Genomic DNA, 17,757 nt, shown 5'->3' on the forward strand with positions numbered 1-17,757 from the left:
CCATGAGACATCCTGGGAAACTGTATGGAAAATTGAAGGAGTCAACACTAGATATTCTGTCGTCTGGGGCTGTTAAGGTTTCCACTATTTTTCTGTATATATCAGTCTTGCTGTTCTATACAAATTCTAGTGTGTAAATAAGGGTAAATGCTTGTGTATGTTCAAATGCAATGTTCTTTGTACAAGAAGTATTTTGGGTATGCTGCTAATGCTTATTATTTAATGATCTTACAGTTTTACATAAGTTTTTCTTTGAGGCCAAGTGTAATTATTTGCTGCCAATCATGAACTTAACAGTAAAGTTTGAGGCACAAGCAGGTAACAAATTTTCATATGAGACTATTTTCACAGGCATTAATTTTCCTTATCCAAGGATAAAAGAATTGCTTGGTAAAGATCCTCTCAGTATTGTCTTGAAACTGCAAATACCCAATGTGGGTATATCAGCATTTTGTCAGCAAATAATGGATTTGTATCTCTGAACACAAAGTCTTTCTTTTGCCTATCTTGTCAATACAAATAAAGTGTAATTTGACAGTTTTCTTTTGGCCTTGTCTTTATTCAAGTTTATATCTTGTGTTTCCAGAATACCATATGGCAGTTCAGCAGCACACATTTTGTTCCCAGAGTGCATTGTAAAGTATAAAATGTGCAGCAAAATAAATGAAGAAAATAGTTCATTCTACTATAACAAGATTGTTAGTCCAGAAATACAGCTGAGTCATGGAAAGTGAGGATCTTCAGCCTCTAAACACAACTTGAGGATTTATTTCAAGTACTTTTGCATATCTATTAGATATTAGGGATTTTCTTTCTAAGATGTCATGCTTGACCTGATAGTTACTGTGCCCAACAAGTTTTTAGTTTCCCCCATGACAGTAAAATCCCTCCTCACTATTATGAAGACAGATATTGAGACTTTAAAAAAGAATGTTCTGTATCCAGTAGGATTAAGAAGGGAAGAACAGTTTTGATATTTATGTGGCAGCTGATACTGCTTAAAACTGATGCCCCTTAAACACAGAGAAATCTGGGTTGGAAGGGACCTCTGGAGATCCAACAGTCAAACTTTAAACAGTAATCTTCAAACAAATTGCTCAGGGCCTGGTCCAAGCAAGTTATGAGTTTTCTCCAGGAATGACGAGCCTACAGTGGTGTTAGGAATTTGGTGGTTTCACAGAGTATTTTTCCATGCTGTTGCAGAGCTTGCCTGTGCTTTTTGGATTTCAGAAGCCAGGAGTGTTGCAGTCAGTTGCAAGGATGACAAAGACAGGCAGCCAAAGTCAAATTGTATTGCAAGTTGCAGTGGAGTTCCCTAAGCAAGCAGAGATGAGGAGCATAACTGGACTGCAGCTCTGCTCCCAGTTTGGCAGAGGAAGCATAACTCCTTAAGTTTAGATTGAACTGAACAGTTAAGGTAGGTACTGCAGGCTCTTGGAGAAAACTAAATTTTCCTGTATTTTGGTGCTCTTCTATGCTCTGAAATCTCAAAGTTTCTTATGTTCATTAAGCCAAATTATAATTAGGTAGAAAAAGCTAATTTCTGAATTAAGCACCCTAGGAATAAAGTAATTAAATCTTAGGTCTTCGCTAGTTATTTCTGAAGCAGCTCTGTTAATCCCTTATTAGTAGTTGTCCAGAGTAACACTTGAGGAACCTGTGGCAACTTAAACAGTCTGATTTTCAAAAGCGTTAGAGAACTTACCAGATGACCAGATAATTTACAAGTGAATTTACAAATGAATGCAAAGGGAATCTGTAAGGAGTCCTCTGGAAGTGCCTGGGATTTGAACCAACATGGACAGATCTGTCTCTCATGTGGGGGTTTTACTTGTCACTGCTCCTGGATAAGTCAGCCCTGCTTCCATCTTATAAATAAGAGCTGTTCTAGGGGGTGCCCTGTGCTTGAGACATACATGAGTTCTGTTTTAAGCATCTTCTGTAAAACCCAACTGTATAAAGGTATTTTAATACAGTAGTGGGTATCAGATAATCTTACATTAGAGTTAGCAGGGATAGTGCCCTGTTTGTTATATACTTTGAGCAGGTAAGGCCTCTTTTTCATATTTTATTGCAGCAAAAACACATCTCTTGCAATTGTTAAACTTGAAATTCTATTTACGTTCACAGCTGTTTAAAACATAGAATCTGTCCCTTTGGATCAGATTATTAATCCAGAAAACAGCTGTAATTCCTCCTTGTTATCTTGGTAAGCATTGATCACATTTTAAGATTAATGAAATGTTCAGTACATACTGCAGTATGTTTTGATTCTTGCATTAACTGTCTAGCCTGTGGTGCCATCAGAATTGTTGATTTACAGGGCATTTTTCAATAAATCATCCTTTATTATCTGCAAAGTAGAGCATGGGCTAGATAAAGCTTTTCCCCTGATACTTCACGTCTTTTTCCATTTTTACCTGGAAAAAAAATTAGAAATTACAGCCCAACCAAACCCCAAACAAGAAATCCCCTTCTCTCCTGCTACCAGATATCTGATCCCTTGCTGCTTTCATAGAATCACAGAATGATTTGTGTTGCAATGGACTTTCAAGATAATCTCATTCTAATCCCCCTTCCATGGGCAAGGATGCCACATACTTGATTAATTTTCTAAGGGCTCCACTCAGCCGGGCCTTGGACACTTCCAGGGATGAGGCGTCCACAGCATCCCTGGCCCACTTGTACCAAAGCTTCTGAATAAAGAATTTCTTCCTAACATCTAATCTAAATATCTTCTTTTTAATTAAAAAACATTGCCCATGGTTGCATCACTGTCTGCCAAGGTAGAAACTCCCTCATTAAAAAAACTTTTAAATGCCGATATGGCTGCAGTGAGGTCTCCCTGTGCCTGCTCTTTTTTCCAGCCTGAACAGCTCCAGCTCTCCCAGCCAGTCTCCAGAGGAGAGATGCTCTGTGTTAGAACCTGCTGGAGTCAGTGCTTTGTGCATTTCTGTTAATTTAAGTGCAGTATGAGGCTGAAAATTTTTATAAACTGTCGTTCTTCAGTGCCAACCTGTTGTCTTTATTGTCTAATTTTAATGTAATCTTTTGTTCTTAAATACAGGAATTTAAGTGAGGTTTTCTTGAAAATGTACAATCATTCATCTTGAAACTAAACTGATTGCTTCAGTTCATGAAGATTTCCTAGAGTTTTGCACATTCAGTTTCTACAGAAAGCTCTGCAGAATGAAGTCACTGTCAACAGCTGAGGTCACATAGAATAGTCTTGATTTCTCCCCCTCTTTTTGCAAGAGCACTACAAAGCCCTGCAGGCATATTTCTCTTTAGTAACCCTTTGTCCTAAAATTCTTTCCAGCTTCCAACCCTTGTTCAACATCAAGACAATATTTGAGTAGCTGAAGTTACGACCAGAAACACACAAAGACAGGTGGGGGAACCTTTGTCAGGAAAGTTATCTCCTGAGCTCTCCAATTTCTGTGATTTGCAGCTGATGTAGATTTTTGCCACCCTAGGAAGACCCAGACAATTATTTTTGTTTACTGTCGTCTGCCAAGGATCTGCCCAAAGGTTTTAAAACTTCCCTTGTATTACAATTTTAAAATTGCAAATGAACCTCAACAGGAAGGAAAGTAAATGAGGTGCTGACCTGGGCTACACTGTTTTCTCTGCAAGAAGAAATGACAGTGTGACCTGCATCCTGTCTGTCCTGTGTCCATTCCTGTGCTGCTTTACAGGACTCTGATCTGCCTGACTGTAGATGCACTGCACAGTCATGTATTTCCATCAGCCCCTCTGATTTGCCTTCTTGTTCTTATCAGCCTTGATAATGAGTTGGGGTTTTTTAAATTGATATAACACGAAGTGCTGCTGCATCTTACTTGCATTCTGATCAGAGAGTTTACTTCTGCAATACTAATCTTCAAACATGCCAAATCTTAGGCAGAAAAACAGCAACATGAGGAAAAGTGGGAAGTTGTGGCTCAGAGCAGAGTACAAGTTTGTTTCTTGATGTCCACCTGATAATTAAAGGCATTTAATAACTTGGAAAGCTAAAAATTGATGTGGAAAATGGGAGGATGTGAAATTCATTAGACTCAGAAAACACTAAAAGAAGAATGGCCAACACTGAAAAAATCTACCTGAATAGGTGCATGAAGAGCAGTAGCCAGAGGTGATAAGGTGGCCACCAAACCCTTGCCCCTCAGTCTTCAGGGTCTCCAAGAGGGGATGACAGGAACTCCTAGCATCTCTGAAGTTGCTGAAAAGATAGCAGAGATAGGCAGAGACAGGCAGAGCTATCAGGATTCTGACTCCCATCTCCATCTGTTTCAGGCAGACATTCAGTGCTAGACTTGGCAAACTGTTGGCTACATCTTGAGCCAAGCACATTGTAGCCCCTTCCTATCCCTTATAGACAACAGGGGCTGAAGAGTCAGCAGCACTTCCTGGGAGAGCTCAACACCTCTGCCATCGTGCTCCTGTCAGCAGGTAGTGAGAAACAAAGAGTTTTACCCAGAATTCCAATTAATATTGGATATCTGTGAGGAATTTAGAGTCTGACTTTCCAGTACAATCCCAGAGTGCTGCTTAATAAATAGGAAAGGTACAAAACTAAAATCAAGAGATGGGAAAATGTCACTGGTTTTCACTGCAGCAGAACATGTAAAGAACTCTGAGTCAAGAGAAAGTGATAGGCCAGACTTAAAGCATTTATTTACTGATGTTGGTACTGCTGCCCATAGAGGTTTTGGAGTAACTGGATGTGAGCAAGCACAATTTCTTTCTGAATTGTGTGACAGCATTGTGCCCAGGCAGCCCTACCTGTCTGCTTGGAATTGGACTACTGTGTCTGTGGGAAAAAGAGAAGGATAAATAGACTCCTATTCTCCGTGCAATCCTTGCAGGTTCTTTTGCTTTTATGAGCAAACCTTAAAATTTTTGCTTCTTTCAACTTGCCAGAAGGAAGGGAAAATTAGGACTGTGCCCTTGCATCTTCACCAGGACCCTGAGAATGTTTTGGGTAAATATGGTTCAGCTGGCCCCCTTCCTACACACAAGCACTATTGGCTTGGCTGCTTAATCCTTTCCAGACTTGCATCCTTCTCACACCCTTACAATTCAGAGCAAAGGGATTTAATGTCCTTTCCCAACTTTGCCAGAAGTGCTGAACAAGAGTCCTTTTCTCTCTGTGGATGTAACCAAATGGGCAGTTCCCAGAGAAGCTGTGTCACAGGGTGGACTGGATGTAAATCACTTGCTTTGGCTCTGTAGTTTCTAAACTAAAGATTTCAGTAGCAGGAAATTGCCCAATCTAGTCAGAGCTGCACACACTTCGCAGAGCAGAGCTGGTGACCCAGCATTTTAAACCACAGTGTGTGACACAGGCAAGGAGTCTGGGAGGGTTTATAGCCTTATCCTTTGCCTTTATCCAGGTGGGGATTTGATTTCTTTTCCTGTGAAACAGGTTGAGTAATTTTTGCCAGCAGCTTCTCAACTTTAATGTTAATGTGTACACAATAAAAATGTTAGGTTTTAGATAAGTTGCTTTAAAGGACACAGCTTGTCATCGCTGCATAAAGAAAAAGAGAGGGAATTTTCCCTGAGAAGGAAATTTCTGAGTGTTCCAGCTGCCTGCTGCTGATGTCCTGAGTGTTCCTGCTGCTGATGATTGGGGAGACTGAGCCCGCAAAATAAATTTTAAGTGTTTTGTAGAAGTCATTTTGAAGAAGTCAGGACCAGAGTTTGAAGATGTTTCTGAGACCCACATCTGTGACTTTTTCCTGCTAAACCAGCCACCTTCTGTTATGTGGGCAAGAGACACTTGACAGATAAGTCAGTCTCCATGCTTTCCAAAACAGATACAAGTCCATGTGTGAAACCTCACAGATAAACACATGGGCAGACAGTTGACAACTCCTACTGTACGTTTTAAAACTGAATGTGCACAGTCCTATCTCAATCAAGCATTAATTAGAATGTGAACAAAACCCTCCTACTCTGCCTGCACAGGGCTGTTTGTGTGTTCTGTCATCAGATCTTTACAAGTTTTGCCTAAATTTTCTCTTTTCATGAAGGCTCTCTGACAGATCTCAGGATCTTGTTTTGTGAGATTTTGGGGGTTTTAAATACTTTGTAGAAATGCCTCTGTGCATGAGTGGGTCTAATATTGAAAAGAGTGAGGGAACTGGGATTTCTACTTGTTGACAGTTTTGAAGAGTATTGGACAAAACAGTGGAATCAAAAAATTGATCTAATTCATCTTGCCTCTAAGGCATAAAGTTTTTATAGATGTATAGAAAATACGTTTATCTACCTAGACAGAATCCATCTCTCAGAAGAGAACAGAAACTGTGAGTGGAGCAGTAATTTGGGTTTGTTTGACTCATTTTTGCTTCTTGTGCTGTTTTCTCTGCTGGTGTTGCCATCTTTGATGGCACTGCCACCTGAACTGCTGCTGAGAGCACCTTGGCTTCTGTGCACTGAACATTATTAATGGCTCTTGGCCACGTATTAATTTAAAGGTGTTTGGTGTTTCACCTTCTTACTAATTTCCAGAGTCATGAAGATCCAAAGTTGTTGCAGATTTTGGTGTTCCAGATCCAGCAGCAGTGGTCAGCAAAATTTGCATTCTCTCAGAGCAGCTCATAGGCAGTGGCTGAAACACACACTGCTTATGCTGCTTGATCAGGAAAGCAGTGTCTAATGACAGATGACCTTTTGATTTTTCAGTTTATGCTCTGCTGCTGTACTCACTGTTTGCATTTTTAGCCTGTGTATTGCTGTTGTATTGCTAGCCTTTAATTGAGATGAGGTCAGATAAGGAAGCTGGCTCCGAACCTTTTGATGTTGCTGTGAATCTGATTTATTTAATTCAGACAGGAATTTCACCAAGCATTTCTCTCCCTTCCTGGTTTCCCTGCAGTAGGTCAGATACAGTGATGATAAACAGCAGTGGAAGGCCCTGGAATTAGTCTTTGTGTGTCTTTTCTTGCCCTGTACCATTTTCAGTGCTGAGCCATTTAGAAGCCAATGCATCTTCAAGTGCCACAGGGTGAGCTATTTTCACCTTAAAATCTTATCAGCCTTGTGTGAATGCTGGCAGCTTAATCCCTTAATGTGTCATACAGCCAGCTCTTGAAACAATATTTATTATCTTTCTGGGGCAGCATGGAGCAGAGGAGCAGCCTCATCCTTGAGTTTCCATGGGCAGCTCAGGGCCATGACTGCAGGCCAAGAAGACACTGTACAGCTTCCATTCTCTACAAGAATGTCCCCACTGTCCATTTGTGACTTTCCTGTCCCACCAGAGCTGGCTTAAGCCATGATGGCTCTGCCTCATTCTGAAGACCTTCAGAGAACCAAATGGTTTCCAGAGCAGTGTGAGCCCTCTGACCCTGACAGGCACCAGTTGGGCAGCGACAACCCCAGGGCTGCAGTTGTCCTGTGGCAGGACAAGTGGGCTGAGCTGTCAGGTTGAGCTGTGGGCTGGTGCTGCTCACATGGGTTGCAGTGGATGGTTGTGTGCCTTATCTGCTTCCTGTTAGTGCAGGATATATAGCAGGGCTGGCTGTTCATCATGCTGCCTTTCCCTGTAGGATGAAGGCAGAAGTAAAGCACGACTAACAGTAAGTACAGCGCTTCCTATTACACCTCATATGTTACAGCATGTGTGTCTTTGTGGGGATGCAGGGGGAAAAAGGTATTAATGCTCTCATAATTTATGTAAACACAAGAATAGCTCCCTGTCCTGGTTTCATTTAGGCATATTCATGTACTGTTAATGGCTTGGAAATATGAAGATGCCTCATTTCTTGATGAGATTTGTTGCTAACAGAAGCAGTCCTTAGACTGCTCAGGATAGTGGGCTCTCTTAGCAGTGCAGGAAGACAAAGGCCATGGAAAATATGTCAATAATCAATTCTTTGTAATGTTCAAAAGGAGAATATAAATTGCAGACTGTACCTCAGGTTAGTGTGTATTTTTTTGAATCCTGTTTTGAAACTTTCCTGTTCTGAGTGCTGTGTAAGTGCTCCTTTGATTCATCAAGCTGTCAGCAGAGTGTTTGGAAAATTATAAATTTTGCCATTGCTGCCATAGCACCAGCTTTTCTTGCTGAGAAAGACAACTATTTAAAAAAAATATCAAAGCCTACCCAAAGTGCTTGATTGATTGATTGGTTGATGCAATGTGCTCCATTCCTGCTCTGAAGCACAGCCTGTCACTGGCATTGCTTTATTCTTGTGTACTTTAGGATAGGCAGTGGTCAGCTCTAACTTCACTTTGAGATGTTATGGACATATTCACATCAGTGGCAAAAGGAAATTAACGTGCCCTTCACAAATTTATGGAATTTAAGTTTGCCCATTGGATTTGCCTTCTGTTAAGTATACAGTTAACCTCTTTTCATTCCAATTAGTTGAAAACTAAGGATTTCCTTCCTTCTGTTTTGAACTGATATGTAAGAGGAAATCCGTAGATGTTCCTGTTTTGAGTAAACCTTTTACTAAGGAGTTCTGCTTGTGCATTTAAAAAAAGAATGGAAAGAAAAAGGTTATGTTGATTCAGAAATAACGCTAGAAGTGGCAGATCCATTTCTGAAGGCTTTGCAGCCAAAAAGCACAGTGCAAAAATGCTCTCTCCCTGTTTACTTTTAACCTCTGGTTTGTCTTGGATCTGATTCTTAGTAGGCGGTGTTATCTTACAGAAATTGCAGCCTCCCTCGCCACCCCTTTTGTGTAAAGGGTCCTGCCTGTAAAAGCCTGAAAATGCATCCTCCTGGATTGCTGTTTTTCTTCTTAGCAGCATGCTTCACTCCCACAGCTGACTGCCAGAGTCAGAAGGTAAGTCTGCGGGTCTTTGTTTAATGTTCATTGAGCAGTTCTTCGTATTTGGATGGGAGCAAAGGACACGTTTTTTCATCTACATTTAGTTAGGTGCAGAATAAAATCAGTAAAAACTGTAGGGCTGCAAGGTATCTTCTCTGTAGTCCAAACTGAAGAACTAAATATAAGGTTGAAGGATGCTGCTTGAGTTTTAAATCACATTAAATTCATGTCTATGTTCGGCATTGAACTTGAAAGAAACAGCATCAGAGGGAAATACTCAGCATCTTCTGCTAGTTTCAGTATGTGGAGTGGAAACTTTATATTCATCAGGACAGATCCATAAGTTTCCTGGGAGAATTTTACTTTAAAAAAAAAAAAATAAGTCTCATCAAAATGTCCCTTTGCAGCAGTTTGATCCAAGTATATTTCCCAAAAGCTCTTTAGTAAGGATTGTTGAATACTTTCCATTTTATTTCAATTTTGTTGATTTTCTTTTGATTCCTTCATCTCTGTTGTTGTGTTTAGCAGCAGCACCTAGGAGAATGTGTGATACCTTTGTAGATCTGCTCTCTAGATTCCACAGTGAGGCAGCCCAGTTCCTGTGGGCTGGCATTCACACTAATTCACGTTATATTGTCTTTGCCATCCCCCTCCTTGTGTCCTGCTGTTGGAGGAATGAACTGGCCTGCTAATCCTGGAGTTGTGGGGGGCATTTGGAAATTCCCTTGGGAAGGGGAAACACCCTGTGGAGGGTTGTCTTGTCTTGAATGACACAGCAGGGCCTTATGGGGAGTGGACAGACTTGTGAGTTTTAAGGACTTGATTTAGAAAAAGCCAGAGGATTGGAAAGATGCTTCAGTATCAGACCTTTGGGTAGAAGCTTCTGTGTAGATTCTTGCAGGAAAGGGCCATAAATGAGTACTAGGAAGGCTTATAGGATCATTGCAGTGACTTGAGCACAAACATGAAGTGTCCCTAGGGGTGGATTTCATCTGGCTGGAGATGTGGGTTCCAGGCAGATGAGTTTCAGATTGTGTTCAGAGACATGGGCTCGTATCTTCAGCTGGTGGAAGTGGAAATGTAGGTCTCTCTACTTGGAGACACTGTTGATCTCTGTAATTACTAAGGAGTCTGGCTTGACATGAAACAGTTACATTATCAAGTTGTGAGTACCCACTTATAGAGAAGTTAAATGTTTTGAATCACCTCTGGAGCAGTTTATTTAATCCAGGAATAACTCCCTTTTAGAGGTTTTTCCTCAAAAGTTCCCGTTTTATGGAGAAAGAGAAGAAACATTTGAAAGGTTATAATGGGAGATAAGGAAGAAAAGGATCTAATGAAGCCTTCTCTGGCAGTTTAGAAAACCCATTGGATCTGACTGGAATAAAAGTGCTGTGATTCCACAAGAGGCTTTTCTTGGCCATTGAGAGAGAAGGGACATTGTGTGCTACCTGTTTTTCAGTGATGTTACCTCAGGGCTCAGTTTTAATGGTTCAAACATGACAACGACTTTGTTAGTCTGATTCGGTGTTTTATACCTCTTGCTGTGGGCTGGGGAAGATGCTGCAGATGTGAGAACTGTGGAAGTTTTTCTGCTGGGAGGAGGCCAGTCCCAGGCTTTGCTGGAGGCAGGTGGGGAATGAGGGGAGTGGTCTCAGCATCCCCATGTTTCCAGTGCTCTGCAGCTGAGATGCTGGGAAACACAGGGCAAGAGTAGATCTCATGTTACATGATCTCTGAGCTTCATTGTTCATCCTCATGCTACAAAGTGTCTTCCTTGAACGAGTGTGAAGAGTTTGTGTGTCCAGGAGCTGCTGCTCTGTTCAGCTCAAGAGTTATTGAGAACTATTTGGGGAGGTACATGACTATAATGACTCAAGCATGTGTCTACAGCTCTGTTTTGTGAAGGACAAATGCACTGGAAACTTGGTGATTCATTAGATAATGGCTATTTCCAGAACTGGCTCCCAGGATTGCTGGAGCCGAACACTGACGTCCAAATGTATTTTTCTTTCTTCCTTGAGATTTTTACCATGCAGAAGGATTTGTGTTATGGTTTGGGAGGAAAAGATAAAGAGTGAAAATGAGGTACATGACTATAATGACTCAAGCATGTGTCTACAGCTCTGTTTTGTGAAGGACAAATGCACTGGAAACTTGGTGATTCATTAGATAATGGCTATTTCCAGAACTGGCTCCCAGGATTGCTGGAGCCGAACACTGACGTCCAAATGTATTTTTCTTTCTTCCTTGAGATTTTTACCATGCAGAAGGATTTGTGTTATGGTTTGGGAGGAAAAGATAAAGAGTGAAAATGAGGGGAATGAAACTAGCCCTTACGAGGGGAATGAATCTAGCCCTTACGAAATACTTCCCAGCTTATCCTTTTGAGGTGGAATACGAGAAACGAGCACTTGAGAAGTGAGGGACATCTGTTCAGAGAGGAGGGAAGGAAACACTGCAGCATCCAGAAGCTTTGATGTGTCTCAGCTGAGTGCAGAGAGCAGTGGTTGCTCTTGCACAAGCATTTGAGTGCAGGGAGAGAGCACAGCACAGCCTGGAAGACAGAAGCACCCTGGCTCTTAACTTCTGTTGGCTACAGCTGGATGTCTTCTGCTTTAAAAAATTCTTTTCATTTTGGAGATATTTGAGAGCATCAGTCCTCCTTTCCTGTTCCTTTGTACACAAACTGTGACCCAGTCCAGGCTCACAACAGCACCTGATCAGAACAGTGACTGTCACCAGGCAGCTCTGCTGCATCACAGGGACAGATATTCCCTCTTGCTGCTTCCTTTCCAGTGGCTTTGCACTTAGAAACAGCAGTCAAAGATGAGCCCAAGGGAGCAGTGCATCATTGTTTTCCATGAGGCTGTGCCCCAAGAGCCACTTCTGACTCAAACTTCTGTCTGTCTTTCATCCTCTCCAAAATTTAAGTATCCAGACTCTTGCATTTATGTCCCTTGATTCCCTCTTCTGCTTTCCTAAGACGAAAAACTCTCCAGAAAAATCACTGCTTCATCAGTTCTGTCACTCAAATTAGAAAGGATTTTTTTTTTAATACTTTTCCACTCAGCTGTTTTCTTCCTCTTTCCTCCTGTCTTTGCTGCTGACACAAGCATATTTCCTTATAAAAAGGGGAAGATCTTACTGGAAAGCTGCCTAAAGCCTATCAAGTGTCCCAGTAGGGTACAGGGGGATTCCACAATAACTGTCTTGTCTTAGAGGTCTGCAAGTAATTAAACATGCCAACAGGGAGGAATGACAGACATCCACCTCTCCCACTCTTCATTTCCATTGAGAAATGGAGCCACATTGATGAAGGAAAGAGAAGGGAAATAGAGTAATGTGTGAATAATGGTGTCTTCCTCCACCACCAGGACAGAGAACACATTTAATGGCCTAACTGTGTCTGATGCCTGAAAGTACAGATGAAATAGAAGGTTGGAGAATTTTAATGTAGTGCTTTGTGCTGTACTGTTTATTGGTCTCATTGATAGGATACGGCAGCTCAGATACCTGGTAAAGGTTTGTGGCATAATTTTAACTCACAGGAAGGAGTCCACATTTGTATTTCTTGCTCAGGCATCTTCCCATCCCTTTTTCCAAGGCATTGTCTCAGGAAAGGCTAATGCTGGGATTTGGTGGAACTAAAGTTGGAGCTGTGCTGTTCTGTGAGACCCATGTGCCTGGCTTCAGCTGGCTCCTTTCAAAAGCCCAGCTTTAATGTGGAGTCCTAATTTAAGATCCAATCAGATAGCTGGATGGACTTCTTCCCTACCCCATCAATGGCACTGCTGCTCTTTAGAGGCACAGTACTCTGGAGGCAGCACCTTGTTTGTTCATCCATATTGTTTGTCTTCTCTGTTTTGCTCCATGAAAAATGGGAAATCTCCTCTGCCTGCTCTGTGTGAAGCGTAAGGAACAGCAAAGCTGATATCTGCTCTACTGGATGATGTCAGTAAAGCTGATGCTCACAGAAGAGGTGGATTTGGTGGATCCCAGATTGGTTTTGAGCTCTTTATAATGCAAAGGAGTCCTTGATGTAAGATGTTCCTTAGGGATTCTGCTGCCAGGGAACTGGAGGTTGCTGTATGATAGGAAGACCTCAGAAGCACAACTAGAAGTTAATATCCATGGGAAGGGCAGCCACAGACACAGAAATAATATCCTTCACTGGGTGGCAGTGCATAAGGTGGATCCTTGCATGTGTGGCTGCAGAAGGTAGATCCATAAATATGAGAAAATCCTCAACAACTCCAGTCAGAGAGAAGGAGTCGGAAATATTCCAGGAACATGTTCCTGTGGACTTGAGACATGAGGGTTATCTCTCAGGAGGTTTTGCTGACAGAATCTGCTGCCAGTCATCTGGGAGGGCCTTCCTGAGCTCTTGATAACTGATAGGAACTTCCTCCCTTGCCTTGAGGCAAATGTATGCATTTGGGCTTAAGTTCAGAGGAAGAAAAGCTGAGACTGCTGATGGGAATCCAAAACTAGGAGTTTTGGGGACAGGAGGGCTGCTGCATTATCAGCATTGTTCAGGGTTGGCTTAAAAATTCCAGATCAAGGCCTCCTCCCAAAATTTGATCTAATGTTTTTATTTTTAGAAAATACAGTACCTGTAGAGGCACAGTTGGGATGAGCTCTGTGGGTTTTTTCCATCAATGACCTGCTGGGGCATACACAGCTCATTCCTCCCAATTTCTCTCTGTCATCAGCAATGGCAAATACTGTCTTTTTTCAAAATTACCAGTGAGGTTTCCATGCAGTTCCTTGTTTCCAGAAGTTTAGAAATTCAAGGAAACTCTTTCAGAGCAAAGTCACAAGTTTTAATGACAGTTTGGCAGGTGATGATGATCATTCACTCTGAGGCTGTACTTTGTCATCTGTGTTTCACTTGGAGAAGCAAGGTTGTGCAGGAAATCCCTGTGAGGAAAACCAAACCCCTAAAGTAATTCTGGTTGGATGGAAGGACTTAAATGAGTTATTCACCAGCCATGTGATATATCCAAGTGTCCTACCTGATCTTCATGGCAATGTTTATGGAGTCCTTCTCACCCCAGGTCAAAGCATCAAGATGTTCAGAGGTGGAGAGCACCTTTCCTTTTCATCCACCTCCCTGTGCCTCCTCATAGACAATTGTCATGAGAAATATTTCTGTGAGCAGCTCCTGGCTCTGGGAAATAGACTGAACTAACACAGTTAGCTCTGCAGACCCATGGAACAGCAATGAACTGGATTTTATCAGTGGCACGGAAAAGATAAATACTGTGTTGCCTTTTAATTCAGTGTCTTCTGGCAAGGGTTTTTAATTTAGGGCTTGTCCTCACACACCACTACCACATGTTTGTAAAAGATCAGCTGAAATTAGTAGTGCAGAGCTGTGATTGTTTTAGAAATGGTTAGAACATTTCCTGTGGGTCACAGGGGAAGGATAAGATAGCTGTGATCTGCCCTGTTGCTTCTAGCTGAGATCCAGGTGGACCTGAACATGCAGCACCATGGCAGGGGGGGGTTAGTCCATGGGAGTGTGTGACACCTCCCAGCAGCTGCAATGGCCACTGCCCTCCCCAGTCATATCTAATGAATAGTGCAACTTGATAAAGATATTACAAGATTGGCAAGATAAGAGCCTAGGATAACAATTTAATCTGGGGCTGTTTCCGTTCTGTTTTTTCTTTTTAAGTTAAAATCCATGCGATGCAATGTCAAGACGATGTTCACCTTGAACACAGCATGTACTTCTTGTGCTGCAGTGCCTAAAATGATGTGTCCAAGAGGCTGGCTAAAGACCACCCAAAGATCAGGGGTGAGGGACTGCAGGTAAGGCATGTTTTCTAACTGTGTTATGCTTTTGGCACAGCCCTTCTGTGCAGGGTCTGTGTGTGTCTTCAGGAGAACACACACATAAAGCTGTAAAAGTCCACGGAGTTTTGTTTTCAGATGGGTTTATGGCCCCTATTATTGTTGCTTTTGTCTTCTTGCAAATCCCATGGACTTTTTCTGGGCAGGTTCTATATACACAGAGCAAATTAAATGACAATAACCTCTTAACTTGCCCTAAAAAAACCCAGTTTGCTAATCCTGCTGTAGCAATTTAACAGAGGTCTGTCTAGCATAAAAACCTGTTTCAGACCCAGAATTCCTTAGTGACTTATTAGGAAAAAAATATAATGATAGTTCTCCTTGTACATCCTCCCAGCTTCCAGCAATAATCCTCTGAACTTTTAACCTTCCTAGTTCATTTTATGACAATTGCTTGTTCATGCATTCATACTCTGTTGAGCTTGGCTGGTAGGAAAAGGATGAAGGAAAACTGAATTTACTAGGAGGCTTTTGTAAAATGAAACACTATAGATTATTGTTTGTGTGTGTGTTCTACAGTGAATGTTAACTGTTAATATACAGCTCCATTGTCTGCTCTTTGTCTGATTCCCTCAAAATACTTTAAAAATAGTGGTGGCAGTTTTGCAGATTATAGCAGTTTTTGCACACACACAGGAGTCAGATGGAAGCCAAAGCAGCAAGGCTATTGAGACAATTTCCAAGTTCCTTTTGGGAAGGATGTGGTGCCAAAAATAAAATTAAGTGTAAGAATAATGTGAGTCTATGCAGATTTTCTGTGTGTTATCTACTCTTGTGGTGGTTGTTGGACAGACCCAAGAATAGTTTTGTACTGTGTACGTGCAGAACAAGAAGCACTGCCACCAAAGACTCACTGTGTGTAGAGGGGAAGGATGATGGGTTGAGAAGAAGATGCTTCTTTGAGGGATTTAAGGCATTTGTCCAAGAGTTATTAGAGAATCTGTGAATAATATAGCTATTAAATCCAAATTTACAGCATTTTGATCTGGTGTCTTTAGTAAAAGACAGGAAGGGATGAGTCCTGAAAGGAGATTTTGCTCTTTCAAACTTATTTTAGATATGAAGTCAAATGCTGAGTCACCCTGGAAATCCTAACTTTGTTTCTGTGCTGTTTAACCCTTCAGGGCCCAAGGTTTCCATCCTGATGCAAGATCCTGTCTCATGCCCAGTCCCTGACAGGTTTCTTCTAACCAATCTTTAAGGCTCAAATAAATGGGACTCTTTAGAGAAGACATAACTGGAGTGAAACCTCTTGTGTGTGTGCATGGAACAGGGGATGAGGGCCCTTCCTTCCCTTCAGAGTTCAGGGTGCTGCAGTGTGATTGCCTAGAAACCCTCCAGCAGGCCTGTGCTGGATTTGTGGTGTAATCATAACCTTGGATTATTCTTTTTAAGATACTCTGTCAAGTTAGGAGAAAATACCCTTTCCCTGCCAGGGTGCCATCACATGTGTAAGAAGGAAATTGAGGAGAAAAAGTGCTGTCCAGGATTCTGGGGTACAGAGTGCTATGGTAAGTTTTGGGGGGTTTACAGCAACCTCCAGCTGTTGAACAGGTCAAACCAGTTTTAATAGGAGGCATTAAATATATGTTGAGGTGATTCGTTTTTATTATTCCTTGAACACTCACAAGGTCTTTATTATCTGTCTGGGAGGAGATCTGTCTGTTCAGCATATAATCTCTGCTCCAGATGAGTTGAATCCCTTACATTTAACACATAACATAACCTCCTGTGGTGGAACTTCCTTTTGTCTCTTCTATAAAAATAAACTTTTGGAAAGGGATGTTTTTGTTCCTCTTTACAAAAGTTTCCAAAGGAAGAGGAAGATCTTTCCGCTATCCCTGTTGTCTGCAGCGCGTGTGCCACGTGTGCTGCCCTATAGTCTGGAGTTAGTTCAGGCACAGAAAATACTTAGCAATCCCAACCCAAGGTGAAAATAACCATCTTAAAGCTCACACTCAGATTTATGCCAAGAAATGAGAATTTGTTTTGTCTTGTCTCAAAAATCTGAAATCAAGATCTACTAAGCTAAACCTTTCTCACGTTTGTCTGATGGAATATGGAAAGACCTCCTCCAGTTCTGCAGAAAATGAGAGAATGAGTGCTTGAGCCTTGTTCTCATACTGGCTTTGAATAAGCAACTAGTTTCATCAGGGAAATCACAGATTTCAGAACTATCAGAAATTGTCCTCAGAACTTGGAGGTACCCCACTCTTAATACGTGGGGACCCAGTTTTTCTGGGCACACTTCCAGCTCTTCTTGAAGTCAAGGAGAGCTGAAAATTGTGTCTTTGCAAAGCAAGCTCCTGTCTGTTCCCAGTTCCAGAACTGCCTTCACCTCTCAGTGCTGCTGGCAGCAGTGGCCCGACCTTAAAAGATGTTTCAGTGCCTTTGTTGAAATTTAGTTATGGCTTGTTGGGACTTTTCCTTAGACCTTTCACCTCTGGGCCAGTGTTAGGCATGCTGGATAATTTGCTGGTAAAGAGGCCTTTGTTTTGTACAGCTGGAATACCTGGGACAGGAGGAGATGGAAAGGTGCTGATTGTTCAGTTTAATCTTATCTGTCCTGTCTCTTACCTGCTAGAGTGTCCAGGTGGCTCTGAAAATCCCTGCAATGGCCATGGGACATGCTTGGATGGTATACAGCAAAACGGGACCTGCATCTGCAAGGTCAGTGAATGATTTACTCTGAGGATGATGTGCTTTGTCAGAGGGAGTTGTTTGTGTGCTGCCTGTGGGTTCAGGTGGGTGGAGGCTGCCCTTCTGCCTGGAAGGCCATTTGCAGCTCCTGCTATCCCAGCATCAGTGTCTGTGGTTTTCCTGCAGCATTGGTGTTGTTGGCAATAGCACTAAAACACTCTTGGTGATGGTGTGGAGTTGGGAAGAATCTCAAGAGTGAAATAAGGAAAGAATTGCATTAATTTAACCCCTGATCAGTTGAAACAATTGTGTCTATCTGTGGCTGCAAGAAGTCCTGAGACACTCAGCTATTAATGGGCTGTACCCAGGTAGGCAGAGGCTCCCTCTCTCAGGAAAAGCAGGAGAGATGAGAAAGAGAATTTAGGGGACATAATTTTTTCATTTTTCTTTCCCACTCCAGACATAG

At 41.9% G+C, this 17,757-nt stretch overlaps 1 protein-coding gene across 1 annotated transcript in view; it reads left to right on the top strand.

Annotated features, from left to right (window-relative positions):
- Window positions 1–7,519: 7,519 nt before the first annotated feature.
- Window positions 7,520–17,757, top strand: part of STAB1 (stabilin 1) — a gene marked incomplete at its 3' end in the record, with an annotated part of 53,138 nt that continues 42,900 nt past the window's right edge. Inside the window, exons 1-5 of the mRNA XM_083869272.1 lie at window positions 7,520–7,589; window positions 8,652–8,804; window positions 14,473–14,609; window positions 16,047–16,162; window positions 17,236–17,321. Coding sequence (XP_083725398.1) covers window positions 8,730–8,804; window positions 14,473–14,609; window positions 16,047–16,162; window positions 17,236–17,321 — 414 coding nt within the window. The 5' untranslated portion in view covers window positions 7,520–7,589; window positions 8,652–8,729. The remainder of the gene's footprint in view (window positions 7,590–8,651; window positions 8,805–14,472; window positions 14,610–16,046; window positions 16,163–17,235; window positions 17,322–17,757) is intronic.

This window comes from Zosterops lateralis (assembly GCF_965231275.1).
Source record: "Zosterops lateralis genome assembly, chromosome: 11".
In the NCBI taxonomy this organism is placed as follows: domain Eukaryota; kingdom Metazoa; phylum Chordata; class Aves; order Passeriformes; family Zosteropidae; genus Zosterops; species Zosterops lateralis.